The sequence below is a fragment of the Asparagus officinalis genome, chromosome 8 (genome assembly GCF_001876935.1).
Source record: "Asparagus officinalis chromosome 8, Aspof.V1, whole genome shotgun sequence".
Classification (NCBI taxonomy): Eukaryota; Viridiplantae; Streptophyta; class Magnoliopsida; order Asparagales; family Asparagaceae; genus Asparagus; species Asparagus officinalis.
The window spans coordinates 128,850,373-128,873,590 of record NC_033801.1 but is presented as its reverse complement, the minus strand read 5'-3'; the positions used below and the strand labels follow the sequence as shown (position 1 = coordinate 128,873,590).

General features: G+C 38.1%; 3 protein-coding genes across 4 annotated transcripts; 1 reads left to right on the top strand and 2 right to left on the bottom strand.

Annotated features, from left to right (window-relative positions):
* LOC109822277 lies at positions 5,464-10,561 on the top strand. The gene is made up of 3 exons (XM_020388453.1): positions 5,464-5,659; positions 5,820-5,862; positions 10,265-10,561. The coding sequence occupies exons 1-3, from the start codon at positions 5,539-5,541 to the stop codon at positions 10,266-10,268; spliced, it is 168 nt and encodes a 55-aa protein (XP_020244042.1). The 5' UTR covers positions 5,464-5,538; the 3' UTR covers positions 10,269-10,561.
* Positions 12,262-17,102, bottom strand: LOC109819987 (UDP-glucuronic acid decarboxylase 6). Of its 2 annotated transcripts, XM_020386014.1 has the most exons (13): positions 16,975-17,102; positions 16,692-16,771; positions 16,260-16,346; positions 15,520-15,607; positions 15,250-15,341; positions 14,727-14,791; positions 14,548-14,636; positions 13,792-13,869; positions 13,607-13,700; positions 13,339-13,405; positions 12,933-12,996; positions 12,745-12,785; positions 12,419-12,635 (listed from the first exon to the last, which is right to left on the bottom strand). In XM_020386014.1, exons 2-13 carry the CDS (start codon positions 16,764-16,766, stop codon positions 12,450-12,452), a joined length of 1,026 nt encoding a protein of 341 aa, XP_020241603.1. In that variant the 5' UTR covers positions 16,767-16,771; positions 16,975-17,102; the 3' UTR covers positions 12,419-12,449. The 2 variants fall into 2 exon arrangements, with proteins under 2 accessions (XP_020241604.1, XP_020241603.1); XM_020386015.1 differs by lacking the exon at positions 16,975-17,102 and having other exon boundaries at positions 12,262-12,635; positions 16,692-16,940.
* On the bottom strand, positions 18,119-23,115 carry LOC109823042 (5-oxoprolinase). The gene is made up of 2 exons (XM_020389362.1): positions 22,981-23,115; positions 18,119-22,227 (listed from the first exon to the last, which is right to left on the bottom strand). Exon 2 carries the CDS (start codon positions 22,212-22,214, stop codon positions 18,435-18,437), a length of 3,780 nt encoding a protein of 1,259 aa, XP_020244951.1. The 5' UTR covers positions 22,215-22,227; positions 22,981-23,115; the 3' UTR covers positions 18,119-18,434.

Sequence of the window (23,218 nt, the reverse complement as noted above, 5' to 3'; positions counted from 1 at the left end):
GACAGAATTTACTATCTCGCACGTGAGACAGTTCTCATAGGGTCAAAACTACTTTGCATAACCGCCAACACGTGGCCACTAACTGTTCAAGAGCGTGGGAAACGTCGTGGGCGAGAATCACGTTGATAACTGCCAAAATAACAGAGTTTGAAACGTGAGAAGGCAGTTATAGCGAAAACTGCCAGGAATATTCCTAGGGGCTATAAATACCCCCCGAAAGGCCATTTTTGAGAGGGGCTGATCATTTGGAGCACTTCAGAGCAGACAGAGCAGAGTTCTTGAGCTTCCAGCAATCCCTTGAGATTCGAGCTTTGACTTGATTTCAAGAAGAACGACTATCTTACTTTGATAAGATATCGTTTCAAATTCTCACTTCGATAAACGAAGGAAGAATCATTAAACCCCTCACGATTCAATCAGAATCTGTGATTTGGTGGTCCACGAGTCAAAGCGCTCCCGGCACAGGCAAAGATCCCACGCAAGCAGCGATCCAAACAACGATCCTGCGTTTGTTTCTCAAGAGTTATAATTTTTTATTTTGTTGTGTAAAAGAAGTCTTGTAAAAAGGCTATTTCTTTTTTGAATTTGTTGTAATCGACCGAAGATATAATGAATTCCATGACAAAGTCAACTTTTGATGCAAACAGTGAGAAGAAGAGGAGAAAGAGCAGTTAGGGGAGAGGAGGAGGAGAAAGACAAAGAGGAGGAGAAGAAGAAGAAGAAGAAGAAGAAAAGGGGAAGTGGTATTTTCGGAATATCTTGAGATAAATTCCTGGGAGAGTGTGAAAAGGGGGCTGAACACTTTTTTTTTTTGTTGTGTTTTTGGGGTTAAAGAGTAAGGAAAAAATATTTGGGGGATGAGTCACATCCTCTTTATTTTTTGGGGGCCTAGATACATTTTCCCTTTTATTTTTATTATTTATTTATTTACTTTTTCGCTTTTAGCGCCTCTCATTTAAACTCATTTTGACGACTTTAGTTTACGTTTGAAATGTCCCAACTATGGATTTAAGTGTGACATAATAATAATAATAAGAGTTTAATGGCACTTTATTACAACGTTTTTCTTCTTTGAAATGCAAAATTAAATTTTTATCAGTTGAGTCTCAGCTTATTGCATGTGTGTCATAAATCTTCTAGGATTTCGTCATTGTATCAAAATTCTAAAGTCATAATAAAGATTGAGGATTATCCTTTTTTTGGGTTTTGAAAGGTTGAGTATCATGATTTTATACTTTAATGCATTTGATGGAGACTTAGATATTTCCTAACAATATGAAGTAGAAAGGAGGAGTTTTTTTTTTTTGTGAATGAATCTTTAACTATTACTTTTATAAAAATATAATAAATCACTAGTTATTTGAAAATAGCGATGAACAAGCGGCACTAACAAAGCTAACAAAGATAAAATGCTAGACTCCACTAGAAACAATAAGAAGAGAAAATAAGGCGAAAAGTATTCTACAGCAAATATATTATGTTTTCAGTAGAAATAAAACAATTTTCGATCACTTAAATGCATAGAGGAATTGAATTTTTTTAATATAATTTCATCTGATCAAATGTAAAATAGTCTAGATTTCTAGATATTTAAACCTCTACTGTTTTCTTGGAAAATTCGTATGTAGGCCTTTTTTTAAGAGCTCTCACGTGATGCACCCCTTCAACTTTTCAATGTGTATTTTTCCCTTTGACTCATCTACTCATCTGAAAAATCCCTTTTCATGTTGTCGTCCCCTTACATTCAATCTCTAATCCCTCTTTTTTTTCCCCTCATGAACCCATGAAAAATATTTCATTCTCCTCCTCCTTCTTAACCATTGTTTCTTTCATCACCACCTTTCTTATTGCATTCTCCTTCTCTTTTTCCCTTGTAATTTCTCAATCATTTTTTTCCATCACCACTACCACTTTGTTATTGTAGAACCCCGTAATTTTTATAATGTTTATATGTGAATTATTAGTAATAAATAATTTTTTTATGATAAATAGCTTGAGGTCATTGATGTACATGAAAACAAGTTATTTGAGATGATATGAGAGTATGGGTGTAGAGTTTTGTGCGATGGTTTTGCAAATAAGCAAAACATGCACAAAAACTGGAATTTGCCAGATCAGTCGACCGATCAGTCGGCTGACTGTATCAGTCGACCGATCAGTCGACTGATACGCTGATTTTTAGTTTTTCAGGTTTCGGGTCTGTTTTGATTTGGTTCGGGTTTGGGTCGGGTTTAGCTGTTCATTTATATTCTCCTTCACCCGAAATCACCCCTCTCATCTTCAGATCTGAGAAAACCCTAGACCCCTCTCCCCTATCTCAAACCCTAGTTTTGTTCTTGGTGATTTGGGGAAGAACTTGAAGGATTTTCGTCGAAATCTTCACGTTGCAGCGAAGGGGAACCACTCTCTCTCAGATCCAGGAGTTGAATTGGAAGGATCTAGATCTGAGAATATTTTTATAAGAGATTGTAACACGAGTTGGTTTTAAAAAATGTTTTTAAAACACTGAAATGCACGATGATTAGGGTTTTTGGTTTAGTAATTCATACATGAAAATTTTCGTTTCAGTTAAGGTTCATAACATGTTAATATCAGTATCTTTATGCTCTTGGGACATTGGATGGGGATGATTTAGATATAATTTTTTGGGTGAATAACAACCTGGTGAGATTTCTGCAGTCAATACCGTCGATGATCAGTCGACCGAATCGGGCCGAATTTTTCAGGCATCAAGTCGGACTGATCAGTCGACTGACAGTTGATTGGTGTTTTCTCATGGCTCCGCAGTCGAGACAAGAATCGAGTCGACTGGGTGAAGCTGGAGGCTGTGGCTGCCGTGGCCTTATCGATCGACATAATGAGGCTCGACTGACGGTCATCACTCGACCACACTCAGTCGACTGATGAGATGTTTTACAGATTCTTGATCTGTTTGAGTTGCTTTTTCGGGGTCGCCTCGATGACCTGACACTAGTTCACCATGTTAATGATTTATCTGTACATGTGGGTTGACTTTGACACAAGTTTAGACATGTACACCGAGATGCGTGCGAGTTTAGATTATGTATATCTTTCCGCATATACTTTTCACTGTTGCACAGTCATTGTGTTGGACTATGGCACCGTATTTATGCTCTGAGATTAGTTGTATTTCTTTTATTATTGTTCCTGTACTAGAACCTCCGATTTGGTGTTTAGGGATTTACAATTTGAGATACAAGGTATATACATGAGGGTTTCCTTGTTTGGATTATTTCGCTCGACGTACCTATGCTCGTGTTGTAAATTTCTAAATACTAAAATCCTCTTTAGTAAGATCAATGATTTTAGATCTATTATGTATTATCTGTATTTTCTTATACAACGAGCCCTGTTCCCTTGGGGTTGGTTGTGATGTTGCTCGCTAGCGCTTTGACGCTCGTTGTCCCTCCCCCTTTCAGGTAACGAGCCAGGAGCCCGGAGAGTCGCAGGTTGATGGCGATGCATTTTAGCTTCAGCTGTCTACTTAGTTATATTTTCTTTTGGAGTTCCACAGTAGACTTTTGTTTAGACATTTGAGAGTCTTATTCTAGAAGTTGTAAAGGTTGTGTGCCTTATTTCCTCTTGTCAGATGTTTATATTTGAGACTTGTTGAGTATTCCAGTTATCTATTCAGACATTGACTATGTATTTCTGTATGTTGGATGATGAGATATTAATGTGATCACTATCATTTCATCAGTTATTTCTTGTATTATCTTTTACTTGTTTTTGTACCTACACCTATTGTTGACTCTACTAGATAGATGTTAATTGTGATGGTGAAACATGTTATTACACGGTGTGATGCATGACAGGTTTGACATTCTTGGTTTCATCTTGGACTGCAGCCTTGTGTGAACCCAGGGGCGTCACAGTTATCTTTTTTGTTCCTTCAATTATCGCTCTTCCTTCTTCTTCTATAATTGCTGATGTATCATTCAAAGACTATCACTTTGAATTGAACAAACCATCTCTTAAAGTCACGTTGAAGTTAACACAGTTAAACACTCAATAGTTAAACTTAATTTCTAAAAGTCAAAGTTAACATCTAACAATTAAAATTTAACATTTAACGGTTACACTTAATACTGAAACTTTAAAGTTAATATGTGATGTCTAAAATAAAACTAAAAATTAAGTTTTCTTCACCCCTATGCCTTCTCCTCTACCAATATTCCTCTTTCATGAACCATCTCTTCTCCTTTTTTCCACAAAATTTGAGTGTTAACTTTTAATTTTGAGTGTTAACTTTAAATACCTATAAACTTTAAGTGTTAACTTTAAAAACTATAAAGATTTTAACACCTGAAATTTAAAGTTAACACTTAAAATTTAAATTTAAACTCAAATTTTGAGTGTTAACTTTAAAAAACTATAAACTTTAAGTGTTAACTTTAAAAACTATAAAGATTTTAACACTTGAAATTTAAAGTTAACGCTCAAAGTTTAAATTTAAACTCAAATTTTAAGTTGACACTAAAAAGTTTAAGTTAACACTAAAAAAATGATAGTCTTAGCTAAAAGAGATAATCTTTGAGGCATTCGACGACGATTGTGGAAGAAGAAAGAGTAAAGATAATTGAGGAAAGAGAAAAACGACAAAGGAGATGTCATAACGATGAAAAAAAAACTTAATTATTAGTTCATTTTCGACCTTACATGTTAACTGTAAAGCGAACCAATTAATTTTAAAGTTTTAGTATTAAGTTTAACTATTTGGTTGTAAGCTTAGTTGTTGAGTGTTAATTTCAGCGCAACTTTATGGGATGATCCGTTTAAACAAAGGTGACAGCATTTGAGTGATGTTCTAGCTATTGCGGGACATATGAGAAAGTAGGAGGGGAGAAAAGTGTAGACGAAGGAGGAAGAAAAATGAAGGTGGAGATGAAAGTAGAGGGATGCAGAGGCAAAGATAAAACGAAGGAGAGAGGAGGGGGAAGGGAGAAAGAAAAATGCAAGATGATGAGAATTAAGTTGAGAGGGAGGAGAAATGAAATGAGAAGATGAAATTCATATGAATAAAAGAGAAGGAGAAGGGACGATGGCCAAATAAAAGAGGAAGATGAAGGTTAGATGATGGAGATAGAGTGAAAATGAAGGGAGGAGGGAGGAGGTAGGATGAAAGAGAGAGGAAAGAGGAGAAGGAATGAAGAGAAAAATGAAGAGAAATGTTGATACGAGGAGGAAAGGATGAGGGTATTTTAGGAAAAAAGGGGAAAAATAATGAAAGAATGAAAAGTCGAAAGAAAGTGCTTAAAAACATTTGACTTTGGTCAATAGCCTAAATCACATCACATGATGATTCTTAATTTGAAGTCTAAACACAAACTTTCCTATTTTTCTTTGTTGTCAAAATCAATTTTATAGAGCAAAAACTAAAAACTAAAAAAAAAAAGCCTCGCACGCGGGTGGCACGTGCTAAGCCCTATAGGAGCAATTCGTCCCCATCCTTTCAAAGCCCCCAGCCGTCGTCTTCATCGTCGAGAGGAGAGAGAAAGAAGAAAGAGGAGAGAGAAAATGAGGAGGTTCGATCCATGGGGGGTCTTCTTCAAGAGGGAGTGGAACCGAAACTGGCCTTTCCTCACCGGATTCGCCATCACCGGAGCCCTCATCACCAAGCTCACCGCCGGCCTCACCGGTAAGATCCAATCTCTCCCTCCCTCACCCCTCAAAGATTTCCCCTTTTCTCTTTTACCCCCTCAAAGATCTCCCCTTTTATCTTTTACCCCCTCAAAGATCTCCCCTTTTCTTTTCTTTTTTCCTCATCTCATCGATCTCTACTTGATTCTCTCTTGCAGAGGAGGACGCCAAGAACTCCCGCTTCGTCCAGGAGCACAACAGGTTCCTTTCTCCCTCACGAAACTCTAGATTCGTTAGTTGGTGAATTTGGTAGTTCGATCTGCGTGTATAGGTTACTTTTTTGATGGCACGGAGCAATTTTGATCGGAGACTGAGATCTTGGAGTAGCATATGGGTTGTTATCAGAATTGTCAACTAATTGTCGTATTGGAGTGAGTGTTTGAGTCCCATTAGCTGTTAAAGAACTCATCTTTTTGTGCTAACCAACACAGATATAACCCGATAAGAAAAACCTATATCGATACGGGCGAAATTGGATGCGGATATGAATTGAATGGGAGAGCAATAGATACTGATGCATATGGAATAAGAGAGAAACATACGAAACACTAGGACTTATATATGGGTCTTGCAAATTGCAATGTAGAGTTGTCTAATAAACAAGTTCTGGCCTATTGTACTTGCTACTGCGAGAACGGAATTCGATTTATCATTTTTTGTGTTGGCGAGAAAGGTCAAGTTTGGTCCAGCGAGGGGGGTTGAACTTAGAGGTAGATCTAAATCTATGAGGAGACACAGGAGTGTAGCCTACTTATAGGTCTTGCTTATTATGCAAGTAATGCATGAGAGAAATGCAGAGACTAGTCTCTCCCCACGTATGCTATTATTGTATAAAAATGCTCCTTTCGTTTCTTTACAGAAGGAACATGTCTAATAATGAAGTTTTATGTGGATTAGGGTTCGTGGGACAATGTTTATGGAAATGTTTAGGAGAAATTTTTAAAACAGCCCTTTTTTCAATTTTATTGGGCAAAATCGATCCTCATAAAATAATTAGCAAAACCGACCCTTTTTATCGAGCTGCACGGGACTAGTAGTCTCGTGCAGTCCGCCTACCCCACCAGCTCCCCTTTCTTTCGTTCTGTTGTTGCTCTTACTCGTGACCACTTCCCTCGCAACGAAAAAAAAAAACCTAGCCTTTGTCGGACCCCCGCCGCGACCACTGGCCATTTGCAGTCGTTGCCCCCACCCGGGCCGCCGCTCTCGGATGGGACCGAAGCCTTCGGACCCCGACCGCTCTCGGTGACCCAGCCTTCGACCCCCCTCCCAAAAACCCTAGCTTTCGACTTCGACCCCCGCCATTTGCAGTCGCCGCCTACCCCTAGCCCTCCGACCTCGTCGCGCCGCCGACATTATCGACCCCCGCCATTTGCAGTCGCCGCTCAGGTGTGTTTTTCTTTTTAATTTTGCTGTTAATTTACATATGAGAGGGTTTAGCAATTATTTTTTAGAGGGATATTCATCAAATTTTGCTAGAATTGGGGGAATAATGTTTTGGCTGTTAATTTTGCTAGAATTGGGTAGGATTAGATTTTATTTTGTGCAATAGGATGAATAATGTGATTTGGGAGTTAGGATTTAGCAATTATTTACATATGTGAATAATAATTAGGGTTTAGCCATTATTTGAGATTAATTAAGGTAATAAATTTGATATTGATTTATTCAGATATTAACAGATTATTTGCATATGATGGACTGTGTATTTTCAGTTTCGATGACGCCATACCCATTATTTGTTTCTTTAATGGGAGCCTCGGTGTCGGAGTGAATAATTTGCCTATGTATGATGGAGGTTCTCGAAAAATGTTCATGCTATCTAAGTCGTGTAATTTTGATGGAATGACTAGGGAAATACACAGAGTTACTAAAATTAAGAAAGAAGAATATACAATTAGGGTGTTCTTCAACTGTCCGATAAATGAGAGTAGAACTATTGCAGTGGAGATTACCGAAGATGAGGAATTGAATGACATGAAACAATTAGTCGAGAAACAAGCGTCAATTGAGTTGTTTATTGAGAAGGAATGGAAAGTACAAAGGCGTGCTTCTTGTAGCGACTGGTGTAGATGCAAATGGCGGGTTATTTCCTCTAGCATTTGTAGTCGTGGAGGTGGAGGATACGTCTAGTTGGAAGTGGTTTTTTGAACTTATATACAAGTGGATTCCAAGTATCCGTGCGCCAAGAATAATTACCTTTATTTCGGATAGGATGAAAGGAATTATAAGGGCGTTACATGAGGGTTTTAGTGCACCACATCACCATCGATATTGTTTAAGGCATATAAGAGATAATTTCAAGAAAAAACACGGTGAGATTAATTTGCAAAATCTTTTGTGGCAAGCCGGGTGTGCGACCGACACATTAGTGTATGAACATTGCAGGGAGAAAATCAAGTCTTTGTCATTAGATGCACATAATTGGATTGAAAATAACTTGAAGCCTCAATTCGAGCATCGGTGGGCATTATGTAAGGATGAGGGTGTGCGGTTTTGCATGATGACGACTAATTGCTCCGAGAGCTTTAACGGCGTTCTTAAAGGAGCACGAGCTATGCCAATACAATCTTTGGTTGCGAGAACATTCTATAGACTAAACGCATACTTCAACAAAAGGCGTGGTAGGAGGAGGAGAGTTCTTGGATGTATGTAAACTACAGGTTATATACATTACAAAACTATTTAGGGATGTGATTTTTGGATTTGTAGTCGATAATATCGTGTGATATGTTTGATTTCTAAGTGGGTTTGTGGTGTTATTATGTTGGATTTGTTTGTTAGTGGGAGTTTGTGGTGTGATGTGATTTGTTTGATTTGAAATGAGTATGTGGTGAAATCAGTATGTAATTTGTTAGTGAGAGTTTGTGTGGATGTATGCACAGGGACTACATGAAATACAGTGGTGAAATGAGTATGTGACTTGTTAGAGGAAGTTTGTGTTGATGTATGCACAAGAACTACTTGAAATGCAGCCAAAAAGTGCACAAAAATGTGCACAGCAAGTGCACGGGACTGCTAGTCCCGTGCACTTGGTGTTCAGCAGCGCCTACCCTCTCTGCTTAAAAGTCGGGACTGCTAGTCCCGACTTTTAAGCAGAGACGGTAGGGGCTGCTGAACACTAAGTGCACGGGACTAGCTTCGTTTCTCAACGAAATGCACAGGACTGCTAGTCCCGTGCACTTCGTAAAAAACCCTCCGCTGCAAAACCGACCCTTTTCTTTTGAAAAGGGTCGGTTTTGCTAATATTTTTCAGTATAGGTCGATTTTGCCCATTAAATTTTAAAAATGGTTGGTTTTAAAAATTTCTCCATATTTTTCAGTATAGGTCGATTTTGCCCATTAAATTTTAAAAATGGTTGGTTTTAAAAATTTCTCCAAATGTTTATACCATATTGTGCTGTTTGCTTCTGTTTCTTTTGCTTGTATAACAGTTGCTGATTTGTTTTGGAGTCTAGAAAGCTTTTATCATACACTCTGGTATACAATATTTTCCTCCCCTTAAAGTCAAAATATTCAGACTCCTTGTTTGTTTGTTGTTTAATCCTTGATCCATGCTTAAATCATGTAGTATGATATAGGGTATACTGAACATCAATTGGGATGACAAGGAGTTAAACTATAACTTTTTGTTTACACGAGGTTGTTCATTTTATAAAGAGACAATTGTACAGCATGAATGGAGAAAAGGGTTCGGAACAAGTTCTTCCTTATATTTTTTGAAGATAACGTGGTAACGGTAAAGGATTCGGAGGGTCATATTATCAACCAACTATATTGATGGGTGGTATAGTATGTTTGAGGTTCACATGGCATTGTAATTATAGCTGAGCTGGTCCTGTCTCATTAACATGACCTACTTTTGGAGCTTCACAAAATGCACACGAGATACTGTCTTCATTAAAAAAAACTTTCGTATCTATGGACCTATTGGCTATTTCTTTCACTTCCATAGTTTATTGATGATGACCCTAAGCCCTAGCGCCTAGAAATCATGAAATGAATAGCTTACAAGTAGAAAATAAAACTATAGTTCATTATAAAATAGTTTCGGAGAGGATGTCTATCGAGCCTTTGTTTTTCTAAATTTTCATTCATGAAGTTTTTGCATGCATCTTTCTGCCATTGTGGAAGATACTCTCCTTCAGTAGCTGTTTTCTGCTCTTTATGGTAGATCATCGATGTTAAGTGGGCCATGAATTCCAGTATTTTGCTGCGGCGTTTTGTTCTCAAAACATGGTGCTCTGGTTTCATACCGACAATTTTTCTTAGAATAACACTCTTTGTTCTTTATACTTCTCATCTGTTATGAATGAAGAAGGCAATAGCGAATGACATGTGTAACCAGTGCATTCATTTTATGAGAAATAGTTGATGCCACTTTCCCTTCTTGGTTGCTTTTGTTTGTTCTTCGAATATTTTCTATTGAAGAGGGGTTAGTGGGATGTGGCTTATGCTTTTCATTGTACATTGTCAACTTTGAAGTTTAAAACAGTACAATGCCGACCTATATTTTTTGAAACTAATTGACCTCTGCATTGTGCAATGTTTGATTATGTTTTCTGACTCATTCACAGGGCTCTAACAAAAATATATTTTTTTGTAGGTGAACTTCATCGGTTGATGTGGTGTGGCTGACACATTCGCTCTTCTTTTGGATGAGACTCCCTGATTTTCTGTTATGTTTCCCCATAAAACTTGAGACATTGTTTTGTTGAAGCAATATGGATTTCCCCTTCCCTACGATTAAAATAAAAGGTCAATATGTGTTCTCTGACTAGTCCTGGCCTTTTAATGTTTTCTGATATAAATGAAACACAAATTTGAGATTTTTACTGTTTGTCTCTGATTGTAAACCCGAGATGTTTTCAGGCATTTAATTGATCTTGTTTTTCTTGCAATATTTTACATGGATGACTCCTATCATCTGTTACCTTCTTCTATGTGCCAATTGATTCTATGTTCTAATTGTTGGATTCAGTCTGATCGTCTGAATCAGCGATGACAGGCTTGCTTTCTTTTCTAGCATATATACATGCTCGATTCTTGTTTACCGCATAGGAGTTAAAATCGTCGTAAGTGCATGATGTTGGTTATGTTGTGTACACTGACTTACTACAGTTTTGTTCAAACATGTGCTTGTCAAATGAAGAACTTTACCATATTCCTTTTCATTATATTCATCTTTATGAATGTGGTACTCTAAAGATAGCCTCGTGTATACCACGGAGCACAAGTACTATCAGATTTGCGAGCGGATTGTTAGGATTGTTCTGATTATTCCTGTTACGTAAGGCTTTTCCTGAGTGCTGGTCATAAACGTTAGTTACAAATTCATGTGCATAAAATGTGATGGGGGCAAAAAAGAAAATCTTTCTTTCTCATAGTTTGCGACAGTAAAGCTTGGTATATTGGGTAAAGATTTATTTTCAGCTCGAGAACCTTGTATGATTAATCAAAGGAATTGTTATTTTTGTAGCTAAACTTAAGGGAACGAGCTGTAGGACAGAAGTATTTTTTCCTGCAAATGCTTGATCGTGCAGATAATCCTAACTAAAGAAAATAAGGACACATACAGGTCTTGTTGCACCTTTGTCACATGAATTTTGGATCCTTAAAAAGTGCTCATACATGATACAACCATGACGATAGGATGGTCTTCTTTTGAGCTTTGAAAGAAGAACAAGTAGAAATCTTTTTTTTTCTTTTTCGGTGTGAGGAACCTTGATTTATTACCAACCAAGTTAATTCCGGGGAGGAACCTTGACTTAGGGCGCGTTTAGTTGCCTCTTTTAGAGGGGGAAATGGGTTGAAAGCCTGTCAAAAGTATCAGTTTTGACAGACTTTCTTGCAAAAGTGTCAAAAGAGGCGTTTTTACAAGAAAGTTAACCAAAACTGACAATTTTGACAGGTTTTCCCCTTCCCCCTTATGCAAACAAACAGCCCCTTAGTATCAATCAAGTAAAACTCGGAGGCCTGGGCCTCATTTCAAAGTCTAGACCTAGGTGAATAGCACAAGTTTTGCAATGTCTAATAATTAAAAATTGGAGCTAAGCAATGTGATAAACACGAATCGACCCTTCGGCATTTCAGGCAAGACCATAAGCCTCAATCACTATGCCACTTGCTTTGGGTTGATGGGTTTTATTTGGGTGGTTTTTTGGTCGGTTGGTTTTTGGTGGTGGTTTATTTTTGTTTTCTTTTTTTTGGTTTCCCATAACATGTGGCTTCCTCATGCCCAACTCTATGACAGTAAGTACATGTAACATTAGGAAGAAACCGCGGTTTAGAATCCGGAGTACCTTTGTTGGTACCTTGAACTGCAAAAGTCATCACATCTACTGCATCAGATTTCACCACAGCATTCCTCTTTTGCAATTGTTCTTCCTGGTTCATCGCTTTAAATGCCCAATCCAAGGTTGGTAACGGGTCTTGCGCCAATAATTGAGAACGCAAGTTGTATTTTTGGTTTGTTTGTTTGTTTGTTTGTTTTTGGTGGTGGGTTTTTTGGGGGGAGGGGGGAGGGGGTTTGTTTGCATCGTTGCATGATCACAACAAATTAAATCAAGACAAAAGAAATTATATATTTGATAACTTGAAACAAACGAACAAACAAACCCTTCAATTGTGCAAACAATTACCACATACCTGGCCAACCTAACCAACAATTTATTCTAAAAGAAGATTTTCAAGGCAATAAGCTCGTAAAAAGACGTAAACCGCTGTGGATCTCCCAATCAAAACTTATAATTTCATGTAGCCTTCAAAATGTTTGCTGCTCGAGCTTATCATCAAGCCTTTTTCGCAGCACCAAGCCTGCGACGAAAATCCTCCTCCATGAGAGGGAGCCCTTCACGCAAGGTGACCTTAGGCTCCCATCCGAGCAATTCCTTGGCTTTTGTAATGTCCGGCTTCCTCTGGCGAGGATCATCAGGTGTGTTCTCCACGACTTTCAAATCAACCCCAGGGTTGATCAACTGCAATTTTAAGCCCATATTATTTGTTAGTTTTTGGAAAATTAGTGACACTTGCTAGACATCATATCGATGAGAGATCGTATGCAGAAAAAACTGCAAAACTGGTTACCTCTTTCACAGTTTCTGCAAGTTCCATCATCGTAAATTCACCTATGTCAAAAATAAGAACATACTGTTAGTATTAACTTTCAAATACCAAGACTTAAATAAGAGAAAAGGGAGTAATGTGATTTTCGAAATGATAAAATACGATCGGCCTAAGTATATTAAAATTTTTAAATTAAAGTCGATAATTACCTGGGTTTCCAATATTGATTGGACCTGTGTTTTGTCCTTCCATCAATCGGATAAGGCCATCAACCTTATATTTGAAATGAAAACATGGATCAGCACAATGTAGTAACAGTTGGAATTACATGAATACAATAAAAGAGCATCATTTTGGTGCGTTTGGAAACTGGAGTCAGCCTAGAGTCAAGGTTAACTCTCACCAAACACAAATATTAGAAGAGTTAGTGTTAGGAGTTGATCTTATTTTACTGTATAGGAGGGATCTTTGAATTATAAAGGACTGATTACTTTAGATCCTGACAGGACGTAAGATCCCCTCTTACTTCACTTCAAAAAGGCACAAATAATCTTACACCTTAACTATTCTACTCAACAAAGACTGTAGACATAGCAGGTTAGGAATTATCTTTACCATGTCAGAAACATAACAGAAACTTCGAGTTTGCGTCCCTGGTAATTGGACTGTCAAGGATTCACCCCTACATCAAAGTACCATAGTAAGAAAAATGTGTATTGTCAAATATGCCAGGAATTGTGCATAATAGATCCATTCGCAATCAGAAAAACATTGTGGATCTTTACACATGAAATTTCTGACTTCAAGATGTGAGGCTAGCCACCCCCTATACATCTCATTGACAGTGAAAACTGAAACTTCAGAGCATATGAAAAGGTGTTACCTAAGTGCTTGAGCGATGAAGTTACTAACCACCCGACCATCATCAATGTTCATTCGTGGTCCGTATGTGTTGAAAATTCTAGCAATTCGAATTTCTATAACAATAGGGCCAAGATGAATCAATATAAACAGATGAGCAAAAGAAAAAATTCGCTTTCTCTAGACTAAATTGTTAAGTAGAATCACCTATCCCATGCTGCCTATGGTAATCAAACATTAAAGTCTCTGCCACACGCTTCCCCTCATCGTAGCAACTCCTGACTCCTGCAATTCACAAAGAAAAACCTTTCATTTCAAAATGATTATCATATAAAATGATTGACTAATGCAATACTCAATGTTTCTTCAGGGTGTGTATCATAAACTGCTCAAGGATAGTGTAGAATAACTATAGTGTGAAGTACCTATCTGGACAAGTGAATATAATGTTAAAAATATAATGACAAATATATCTTAGAATACTTAGAAATATTTCTAAACTATTTCCAGATAATGACAAAAATTGTGCAGGATGATGAAATATCTTTGAGGCAGTAATTTAGCTGCACAAAATCTCATGTGAATGCAACTCTTAATGAAGACATCGTGCTTTTAATTACAGCAATGATCCACAAGCATGTCATGAAAATACTCGGAAAATTCTATAAACTATTATCAGAAACTCACAAAATAGTCTGTGTGATGAAAATATTTCAAAAACAATATTTTATCAGTATAACTCATGACATGCATTTTTTATGGAGTCAGCATGTTACGGCATAAAGTTTTCAACATATGTATTATTTTCAAATTGAATCAATCTTTGTTCCTGCAATAAACTAGAGCAAAGTAAATAGAGATGCAGTACATCGTGTTTCATGATCACGAGAAAAGTAGAGCCTTAAAAACACAATTGAGGACAACTTGCAATGCGAACCCTTTGCAGTCCAATCAAAATCTTACCAATTGGGTTGACATTACCCCAATACTCCTCCGTCTGAGGATGCTCAAGTGGATCACCATAAACCTCTGAAGTTGATGTTAGCAAAATCCTGTAAGATAAAAACCAAAAAGAAATAGTAAGTAGCATTCTTATTAGAAACAACTGTACAAGGCAGGATAACAAGATAGCAAACCATTACCTTGCTCCGACTCTCTTTGCAAGTCCCAACATGTTCAATGTGCCAATGACATTTGTCTTTATAGTCTGTTAAATCTCTTTTTGAGTCAGATTTCCGTTCAAGATCACTTCATTGAATGCATTCATAGCTAAAGAATATTGAACATAGAAAATATGCAGTAGAAATCAGCTGAGAGAGCTGCGGGTGAAAAAGCTGACAGGCTACTGGACATCAGATTTAGAGGCTTTCAAGTTAGGAACATCCTAGCTTAAATTACAGAAGAATATCACATCTGGGAGGGGCTAAACAGAACAAATATGACACACCCTAGTAACTGTGAAGAGAACGTGACGGGCCAACCAATCACCTGAAACTTCTTAATGTTGGTTAATTCAATTTCAGTTAGCTTCTAACATCAGAAATTGTCACATTCTCGAACTCTTCTTGCCTTGTGGATTAACCACTTACACGGAGGCTTAGTTTATAAAGGCAAACCCTCATCATAACTAAAGAAACAAAGGCATATTTTACAATAATTTCATACCTTCACAGGGTTATACTTATAGAAAATAGGAGATGCTGGGCAGGCAAGATGATAGATCCGATCAACCTCAACAAGCAATGGCTCCGTGACATCTGACATGGTAACATATAAAATATTTAAAACATAGAATACGTTCAGAAATAAAGTTAAAAACATAGAAGTCAAAATACCATGTAAAATTAGGAAAGCCACACTAAAGTCCCATGAGAAGATTAAGATACATCAATAGAGATGTGAAGAAATTAACAAGAACGAAATGTATGTGATTACCGTGCCGGATGAGCTCAAATCTTGGGTGGCCAATCCACTTTTTAAGATTGTCTTTGGAACCAGTAAAGTAGTTGTCAGCAACAATCACCTAGGAAAGACAAGTTCGAGGAAATAAATGAGATTAGAGTTCCAAAGAGATTAATCTCTAGTTTATCAACGGTTAGGAATTGCACAGACACAAGCAGACATTAAGCTCACATCTCCGGCAACTTCACAATTTCCTCCTTTCATTACATGACACTAAAAAGAACCTAATTTATGGTTTCTAGAATGAAAACATATTAATGATCAGATAAAATTATAAAAGTTTCTACAGAATTCTGACTGGCGGTTTAATTGAATCAGACATTATAATTTACAAGAGGACAATACAGTAAATGCAATTTCTATTAGTTAGTAAGGATCCTTCACAAACTCACAATGCCTAAGGTCAAAGAATAGTATATGTAGGTACTTAATACAGAATTCCGTAGATCATGATCAATATGGATTATATAAACTACCAATGCGGATACTTTTAAGGCCAAACAGAAAATATAACCAGCAAAATACATAGACAATCCATCAGCTGGTTAAAAGGCACTAGCTTTCCCATTCATTTATTGTGGGTTGGGGGGGACAAGACTCTAATCACTGTGATATGTTAACATCCACTGGGACATTTATTAGTGCGAAATGCATGTCGATATAACTAAAAATATGATAACTTAAAAATAGAGAAAGAAACATAAAATAAGTACCTCATTCTTTTCATTCTCCATTAATTTGTCCACCAAATGAGACCCAATGAATCCAGCTCCTCCGGTGACCAAAATTCTCATATTGGACTGTCAATTGACAAAATCAAAACCAACTAAATCATCATCTGACTCCAAACAAGCTATGCAATTTGATTCTCAAAAAGCAACGGAAAGACCAGCAGATTCACATTAATTCAATCCATAACCATGCGAAAGTATTTAGTGTATCAACTATTGGATGGATCAGTGTCCAAATCGCAGAGTCCAGTCATCCTAGGGTTCCATCACTTTAGCGCATCATTAGTGTCATGGACCGAGTCCACATATATACTTTCATTCAAACGAGAAACGCACATTTAAGCACTCAATTGATCCCAGTTACAAACAAAATCACCCAAGATCAAAACTTTAAAATAAAGAACTGATCTTTACCTTGAAAAACTTCGAGTTTCTCAATGGCGAAGGGCTCGGAGGCGCCTTGGTCGCCGGACTCCCATTTCCCGCCATTTGATCTGATTAATTTGCAAATCAAACGAAAATTTCAACTGATTACACTTGAGATTGTTCCCCAAAATCCGAGATCTTATATAGATCAACAAACAGCACCAACCGATGCAACCGAATCAATAAATTTTGGGGAAAAAAGCGAGAAAGAAATGCTTAGAGATCACGCAATCAAAAAGGGAGGAAAGCGGCCTGAGACCGAAATTGGTACCTTATACCTAACGATTTTAGATCTGAATCTGGATCTGAGATCAAATTCTTTTTTTTTTCTTTTTCAAAATCGTCGGGTTTTAATTTAGCTGAGGGTTTAGTGAAGGTTTTGGTGGGAGATTTTATCTGCTAATTAAATGGTAAGTTGATTAAATATGTTGACTAAAGTTGCAATAAGTTTTAGTCCCGAAATTTGGCGGGTGACGTGGCGCTAGATTAGATGGGGAACGTGGATCTTATGATAATTTGTATATGTATATAGTTAAATCGCAACTCATAGTAGTTTAAATCTCAGAGAAAATGTTTATTTATTTATCAAAGAAGTTAACGGGCTTATTCTTGGTTTAAGGATATTCTCTAATTTGCATTTTCTGTTGTTCATCCTTCTCTATAATCATATTTTACAAAAAAAAGCATATAAAATACTTGTAAAGAGATAGGTACAAGAATATCCATTAACGTGTTAAAAAAAAGATGAAGTTTCCATCTTCCATTCCCACACTCTAGATTAGACTAGTGTGCACCCCGTGCAAACTCGTACTCTATTTTTTTTACTACAGTAATTATATATTCAAATATAGTTTTTGTAAGTATTACAGTAATATTTTTTAAATGGTTTAGTATCCCCTGAACTACAATAATGCTTTAGGTACTACAACTCGTGCTACAGTGATAATGTCACAGTGATTTATTGTGACATGAATAGTGCGCTTCGGATCTTCTTGGCTGTGCTACCGTAACAATACTATATAATAATTTACTATATCATTTAGTGTAGTATGAATTGTAAACCTTGGATCTTCTCATTATTATAGAGGAATAGATATAGAGACGGAATCGAACCGAGGATCTGGGAGTATTGACGGTGCTACCACTAAGACTCGCTCTTTGCATGCCTAGCTGGTAGAACCATCTTCCTCGAAACCAAAAATATTGGCTTAGCATGAAATTATGTGATCAAAATATTGGCTGCCTAAAATCAAGGTCATCTAATCTCTTGATCAAAATAGTTAATCAGAAAAAAAGACACTCTTAATCGAAATAATTCAGCTTCAGCATGAGCAAATGCACTGGCAGTCTTCCTCTTTGAAAATGGATCATGAAAAGATAATGGCATACAAACTAGCAAATCCATGGCATCAAGATTGATTTCTATTGAAAGTTTCTATTACCTACCAACAATATAACTCAGAGTGCATCATCACTGTTTGGCAAAAAATTTCGCAGTACAGGACCTAAACATATCAAGAACAAAAAGGATGACCCCAGATTTAATTAAAAAAAAGATTATTCCAACTGAAACATGAATCAAGTACTCATCTTTAAGGGTTTGGATATAAACCCTTGTGTTAATCACATTAACCCGCAACATTAACACTTTATTTTAAAGTCCTTATTCCTGTCAACGGCAGCACAAAACCAATGACCAAAGATGCAGTTTAAAGTTTCACCACTCAGAATTCAGCTAGGAGCTCCATATCCACCACCACCTGGAGTCAAAATCTGCAGGATCTCCCCTTCATCAACCTCAACAGTATTCTTCCCTCCAAGATAAACCCTCCTCTTATCCTTACAAATCAAATAATTAGCGCCTCTAGCTCCACCCTGTCCCCCCCTCAATCCTCTTGGCTCATGAACTCTCCTCTCTGAAAGTATGCTCACCACAACTGGACGCCGAAACTCTATCTCTCTCACAAGCCCATCTCCTCCTCTGTGATAACCGTTACCCCCACTGCTCTCTCTGAGCCCAAATCTATGGAGCTTCACTGGATACCTCTGCTCGAAAATCTCAGGATCAGTCATCCTCGTGTTCGTCATATGGCATTGAACCCCACTAGTCCCGTCCCAAGTGGGCCCCGCCCCACTCCCGCCGCCGATAGTCTCATAGTAACCAAACGTATTGTCCCCAAATGTCAAATTGTTCATGCATCCCTGGGAACAAGCACAAGCTTGAAATGCAGTCAAAACGACGTCTGTGACTCTTTGAGAAGTTAGCACGTTGCCTCCAACAACTGCAGCCATGTCGCTAGGAGAGAGGAATGAACCATGGGGAATATGGATTTTGACGGGGGCAAGGCAACCTTGATTTAAGGGAATATCTACATCTACTAAGCATCGGAGGCAGTAGATCACTGCTGCAGCTGTTACAGCTTCGGGGGCATTCCAGTTGCCATACACCTCTGGGCTTGTGCCTTCGAAGTTGAAAAAGGCCTCACCTTTCTCTCCATCGAGGGTGAGTTTTAAATGGATCGTGGATCCATCATCCATATAGTCTTCTTCTTCGATAACGGTTGAGCCGTTCTCTTGTTGAACTCTAGCAGCAACTGATCTCAGCATTTCTCTTACAGCTTCTTCTGCATTGCTCTGGACATAGTTCATGTACGATTGAACAGTTTGGAGACCATATTGTTGGATTAGCTCTTTGATCAGTGCAATTCCTCTTTGGTTTGCAGCAACTTGGGCTCGGAGATCAGATAAATTGTCTTGAATCCTGCGGGTTCCTGGGACTTTAGGAGTTGAAGGTTGATCCGAGCATGGATATTGCAGCAATTTGATGATCCCTTCTTCATTGAATACACCTTTCTCAACGAGCTTGAACGCTTTAATGGCTGCCCCTTCCTCCCATATTGCTTTTGAGAACGGTGGCATGCTTCCAGGAGTGATACCACCAATCTCAGCATGATGTCCTCTGCTTGCTACAAAAAATACCAACTTCCCATTATCAAAGACCGGCGTGATAACAGTTATGTCAGGGAGATGACTTCCTCCAGCACAAGGATGATTAGTTACGAGTACATCTCCTTCGCTGAGATTTTCACCCCAGTGCTTGAGTTGCCAGCAAACTGTACTTGACATTGCCCCGAGATGAACAGGAACATGAGGGGCATTGGCAACTAGCCCTCCATTCGGACCGAAGAGAGCACATGAAAAATCCAGTCTTTCCTTTATGTTAGTAGAAATCGATGTCCTCTGAAGAGTCCTACCCATTTGTTCGGCAATACCCATAAATCTATGGTTAAAGATTGAAAGTTGCACAACATCTGTGACATTTTCTGATACTTTTACAGTGGTTGGAGCTGAATCAATCTCGATTTTGATGTTGCCGTACTTGGTAATAACAGCTCTACAAGAAGGTTCTACAATCACAGTGCTATTCCCGTTCATGATGATTGCAGGGCCTTGCAAGATGTGCCCATACCCCAATTTCTCCAGCTTGAACAATGGTGTATTTTCCCACCCGTCTTTGAAATAAATCTTGTAACTCTTCTCAGGTTCAGGATTTCCTGAAATTGGCTCCACTTCTCGAGGCTTCAAGATGTTGGTGATTCCTACACCTCGAACTCTCACATCACAAATAAGGATTTTCCGGTTCTGTAGTTTGAAACCATATTCTTGCTGGAATAGCTTCACAAATTCGGAAGCATAGTCATTCTCCTCCCCTTCAACTTGCCTTTTAACCATGATGGCTGTATCTGTGCCTTCATATCTCAAATTGAGGTAAGATTCAGTCACAATGCTTTCATCTTTAAAACCCTGATCTCGTAGCTTTTGTTTAACTTGTTGCGATAGAATAGACTCCCTCCTAGAGGCCTCGGGAACTGAATTCATATCGTAAACAGCATAATATGGTTCCTGTGCTTCTTCAACAACATCAGCCAATCCCATACCGTAAGCACTTAATATCCCACAAAATCGATGGATAAGAACTTCTGACATGCCTAAAGTCCTGGCAATTGCACAAGCATGCTGAGGTCCTGCACCACCAAAGCAAGCAAGAGCATGGTTTCTTGTTTCATGCCCTTTCATCTCAGTCAGTTGTCGTATAGGCCGACACATAGTTTCGTTTGCCACGTTAATAAACCCAAGAGCAATCTCCTCCACTGTCATCTCCTTTGCTGATGGATCCTGACTTGTTCTATATGAATTGATCTCGAGCGCAAGCTTTTGAAATGCCTTTCTGGTAGTTTCAATGTCTAAAGGCTGATCCTCGTTTGGACCAAAAATTGATGGAAAATAGTCGGGTATAACAGTTCCTAGAATCAAATTAGCGTCTGTTACAGCTAAATCCCCACCCTTTCTGTAACAAACTGGACCAGGATGTGCCCCAACTGATTCAGGTCCTACTCTGAATGAACCAAATTGGAACTTAAGCTTAGAGCCACCACCAGCGGCCACTGTGTTTATATCAAGTTGAGGAGCTTGAATTATAGCTCCAGCAATTTGGGTCTCAAGAACTTGCTCATAGCTTCCATTATAACGGCTCACATCAGTTGAAGTTCCACCCATATCAAACCCGATCAAGGGTTTGGATGTTTCAAGCTCGAATAGAGTTTGTGAGTAGCCAACAACACCTCCAGCTGGACCTGAGAGAACGGCTTTATGCCCAGAAAACCTCTTTTCTGGTGCTAAACCTCCATCAGACTGCATAAATAGTACATTCACCTTTTCGCCTCCTCCATCAAATCTAGACATAAAACCCGATAAATATTCCTTAATGACAGGTGTCAAATAAGCATCAACGCTAGCTGTCAATCCACGAGGCACAGCACGAACCATGGGAGTCAAAGCCGATGATAGAGAAACATGCCTAAATCCCATGCTCAAAGCCAACTCCTCGATCAAGATCTCATGTTGAGGATAAGTATAAGAATGCATCAATACAACCGCCAAGCAACTGATTCCCTTATCGAGCAAACCCTTCAACAGAGGCTTCAAAGCTTCTTTGTCAAGTGGCTTTGACACCCTTATAGGTTCCCCAGATATTCCCTTGACTAAATAAGAAGAAGTCTCCTTCTCTTTGTCAATAAGGAGTTCTATCCTCTCATCGGCCTCTATAACCTCCTCATATAGATTAGAGGGTTTCAAGACCTTAAGGTCGAAGATATTAGGACGTGCTTGGTTTCCAATTTGAAGCAAGTCTCTGAACCCTCGAGTCACACAAAGAGCAATCCTCTCACCCTTTCGTTCAAGAAGAGCATTGGTAGCAACAGTGGTGCCCATTCGAATCCACTCGATCTTATCAGTAGGAATCTTGGAAGATCTCGGGATCTTCTCACCTGTATATTCCTCTAGGATTCTTCTTATCCCTTCAATTGGAGCATCATCGTAGTTTGATGGATCGACAGATAGAAGTTTCATCACACAGCAGTCGGATTGACCTGGAACCTCAGCATAGATGTCTGTGAACGTGCCTCCTCTATCGATGCAAAATCGAAATTTCTCCTCTTTCAAACTTCCCATTTTAAGATTCTTTCTGGCAAATATAGGTAAATTAAAAATTTGCAAACATAAGCAAGTAAAAAAAATGGCACTTCTAGCAGGCTGGAGTGCTTCTTTGTGAAGGCTCCATCCTTTTCATCTAAACAAAATGGCACTTCTCTTTATCTTTAAAATAGCTTTATGATAACAAAAATAAAGCAAAATACTATCAAAACAGCTTTGCTCATATCCTCCATTTTAACGAAAAGTTGAATTTGTTTAACCAAAGAAAGGATCTTTTACTGATTCATATAAAGTTTCTTTCTCGCTAATACAGTGTCAATGACTTCGAAAATGTAAGGAAACAAAAATTTGTCACTTCCCTTTTTTGCCCCAATGGCTTCGTGTTAAAACAATTAATGCAAAATAGTATCATAACATCAAATCGATAAGCCCAATCATCAATTTTAATGGAAAAGTAGATTTTTTTTTTTTGTAAAATCTTCCAACAAAGGTGTGCCAATTTTTTTTCATAAGCTGTAAATATAAAATAAAAATGCTTTTTTTAACAGCGAACTAATTTAGCTCCTGCCCTCAATTATAATAGGGGAAAAAAAGAATCTTTCAACCAAAGAAATGATTTTTCATACATTCTCCCATACAAATCTGAGCTCCAATCAGTTAAAGATGCAACAAGCTGAGGATTTGTTAACTTAAGGGTTTTTGCCACATGAAACTAGATTAGGGTTTTAAGAGATCCAAAGAAAACTAGAGAGAGAGAGAGAGAGAGAGAGAGAGAGAGACTAACCTCAACGATTAGACTGATAAATTACAAAAAGTAACTAACTTTAGAATCCGAGCAGAGAGCTCGAGAGAGAGAGTAAAAGCGACGAAGATGATGATGATGAAAACTTTGGGGGCTTTTTTGTTTTTTTTTAATAACTCGTTCCGATGATCAGTGGGGCCCGGGATTACTCTAGGCGCCACGACTCTCCTCTGTATGATGAACCTGGACGCAAGATGTCTTGGATTTCTCATACACAAAA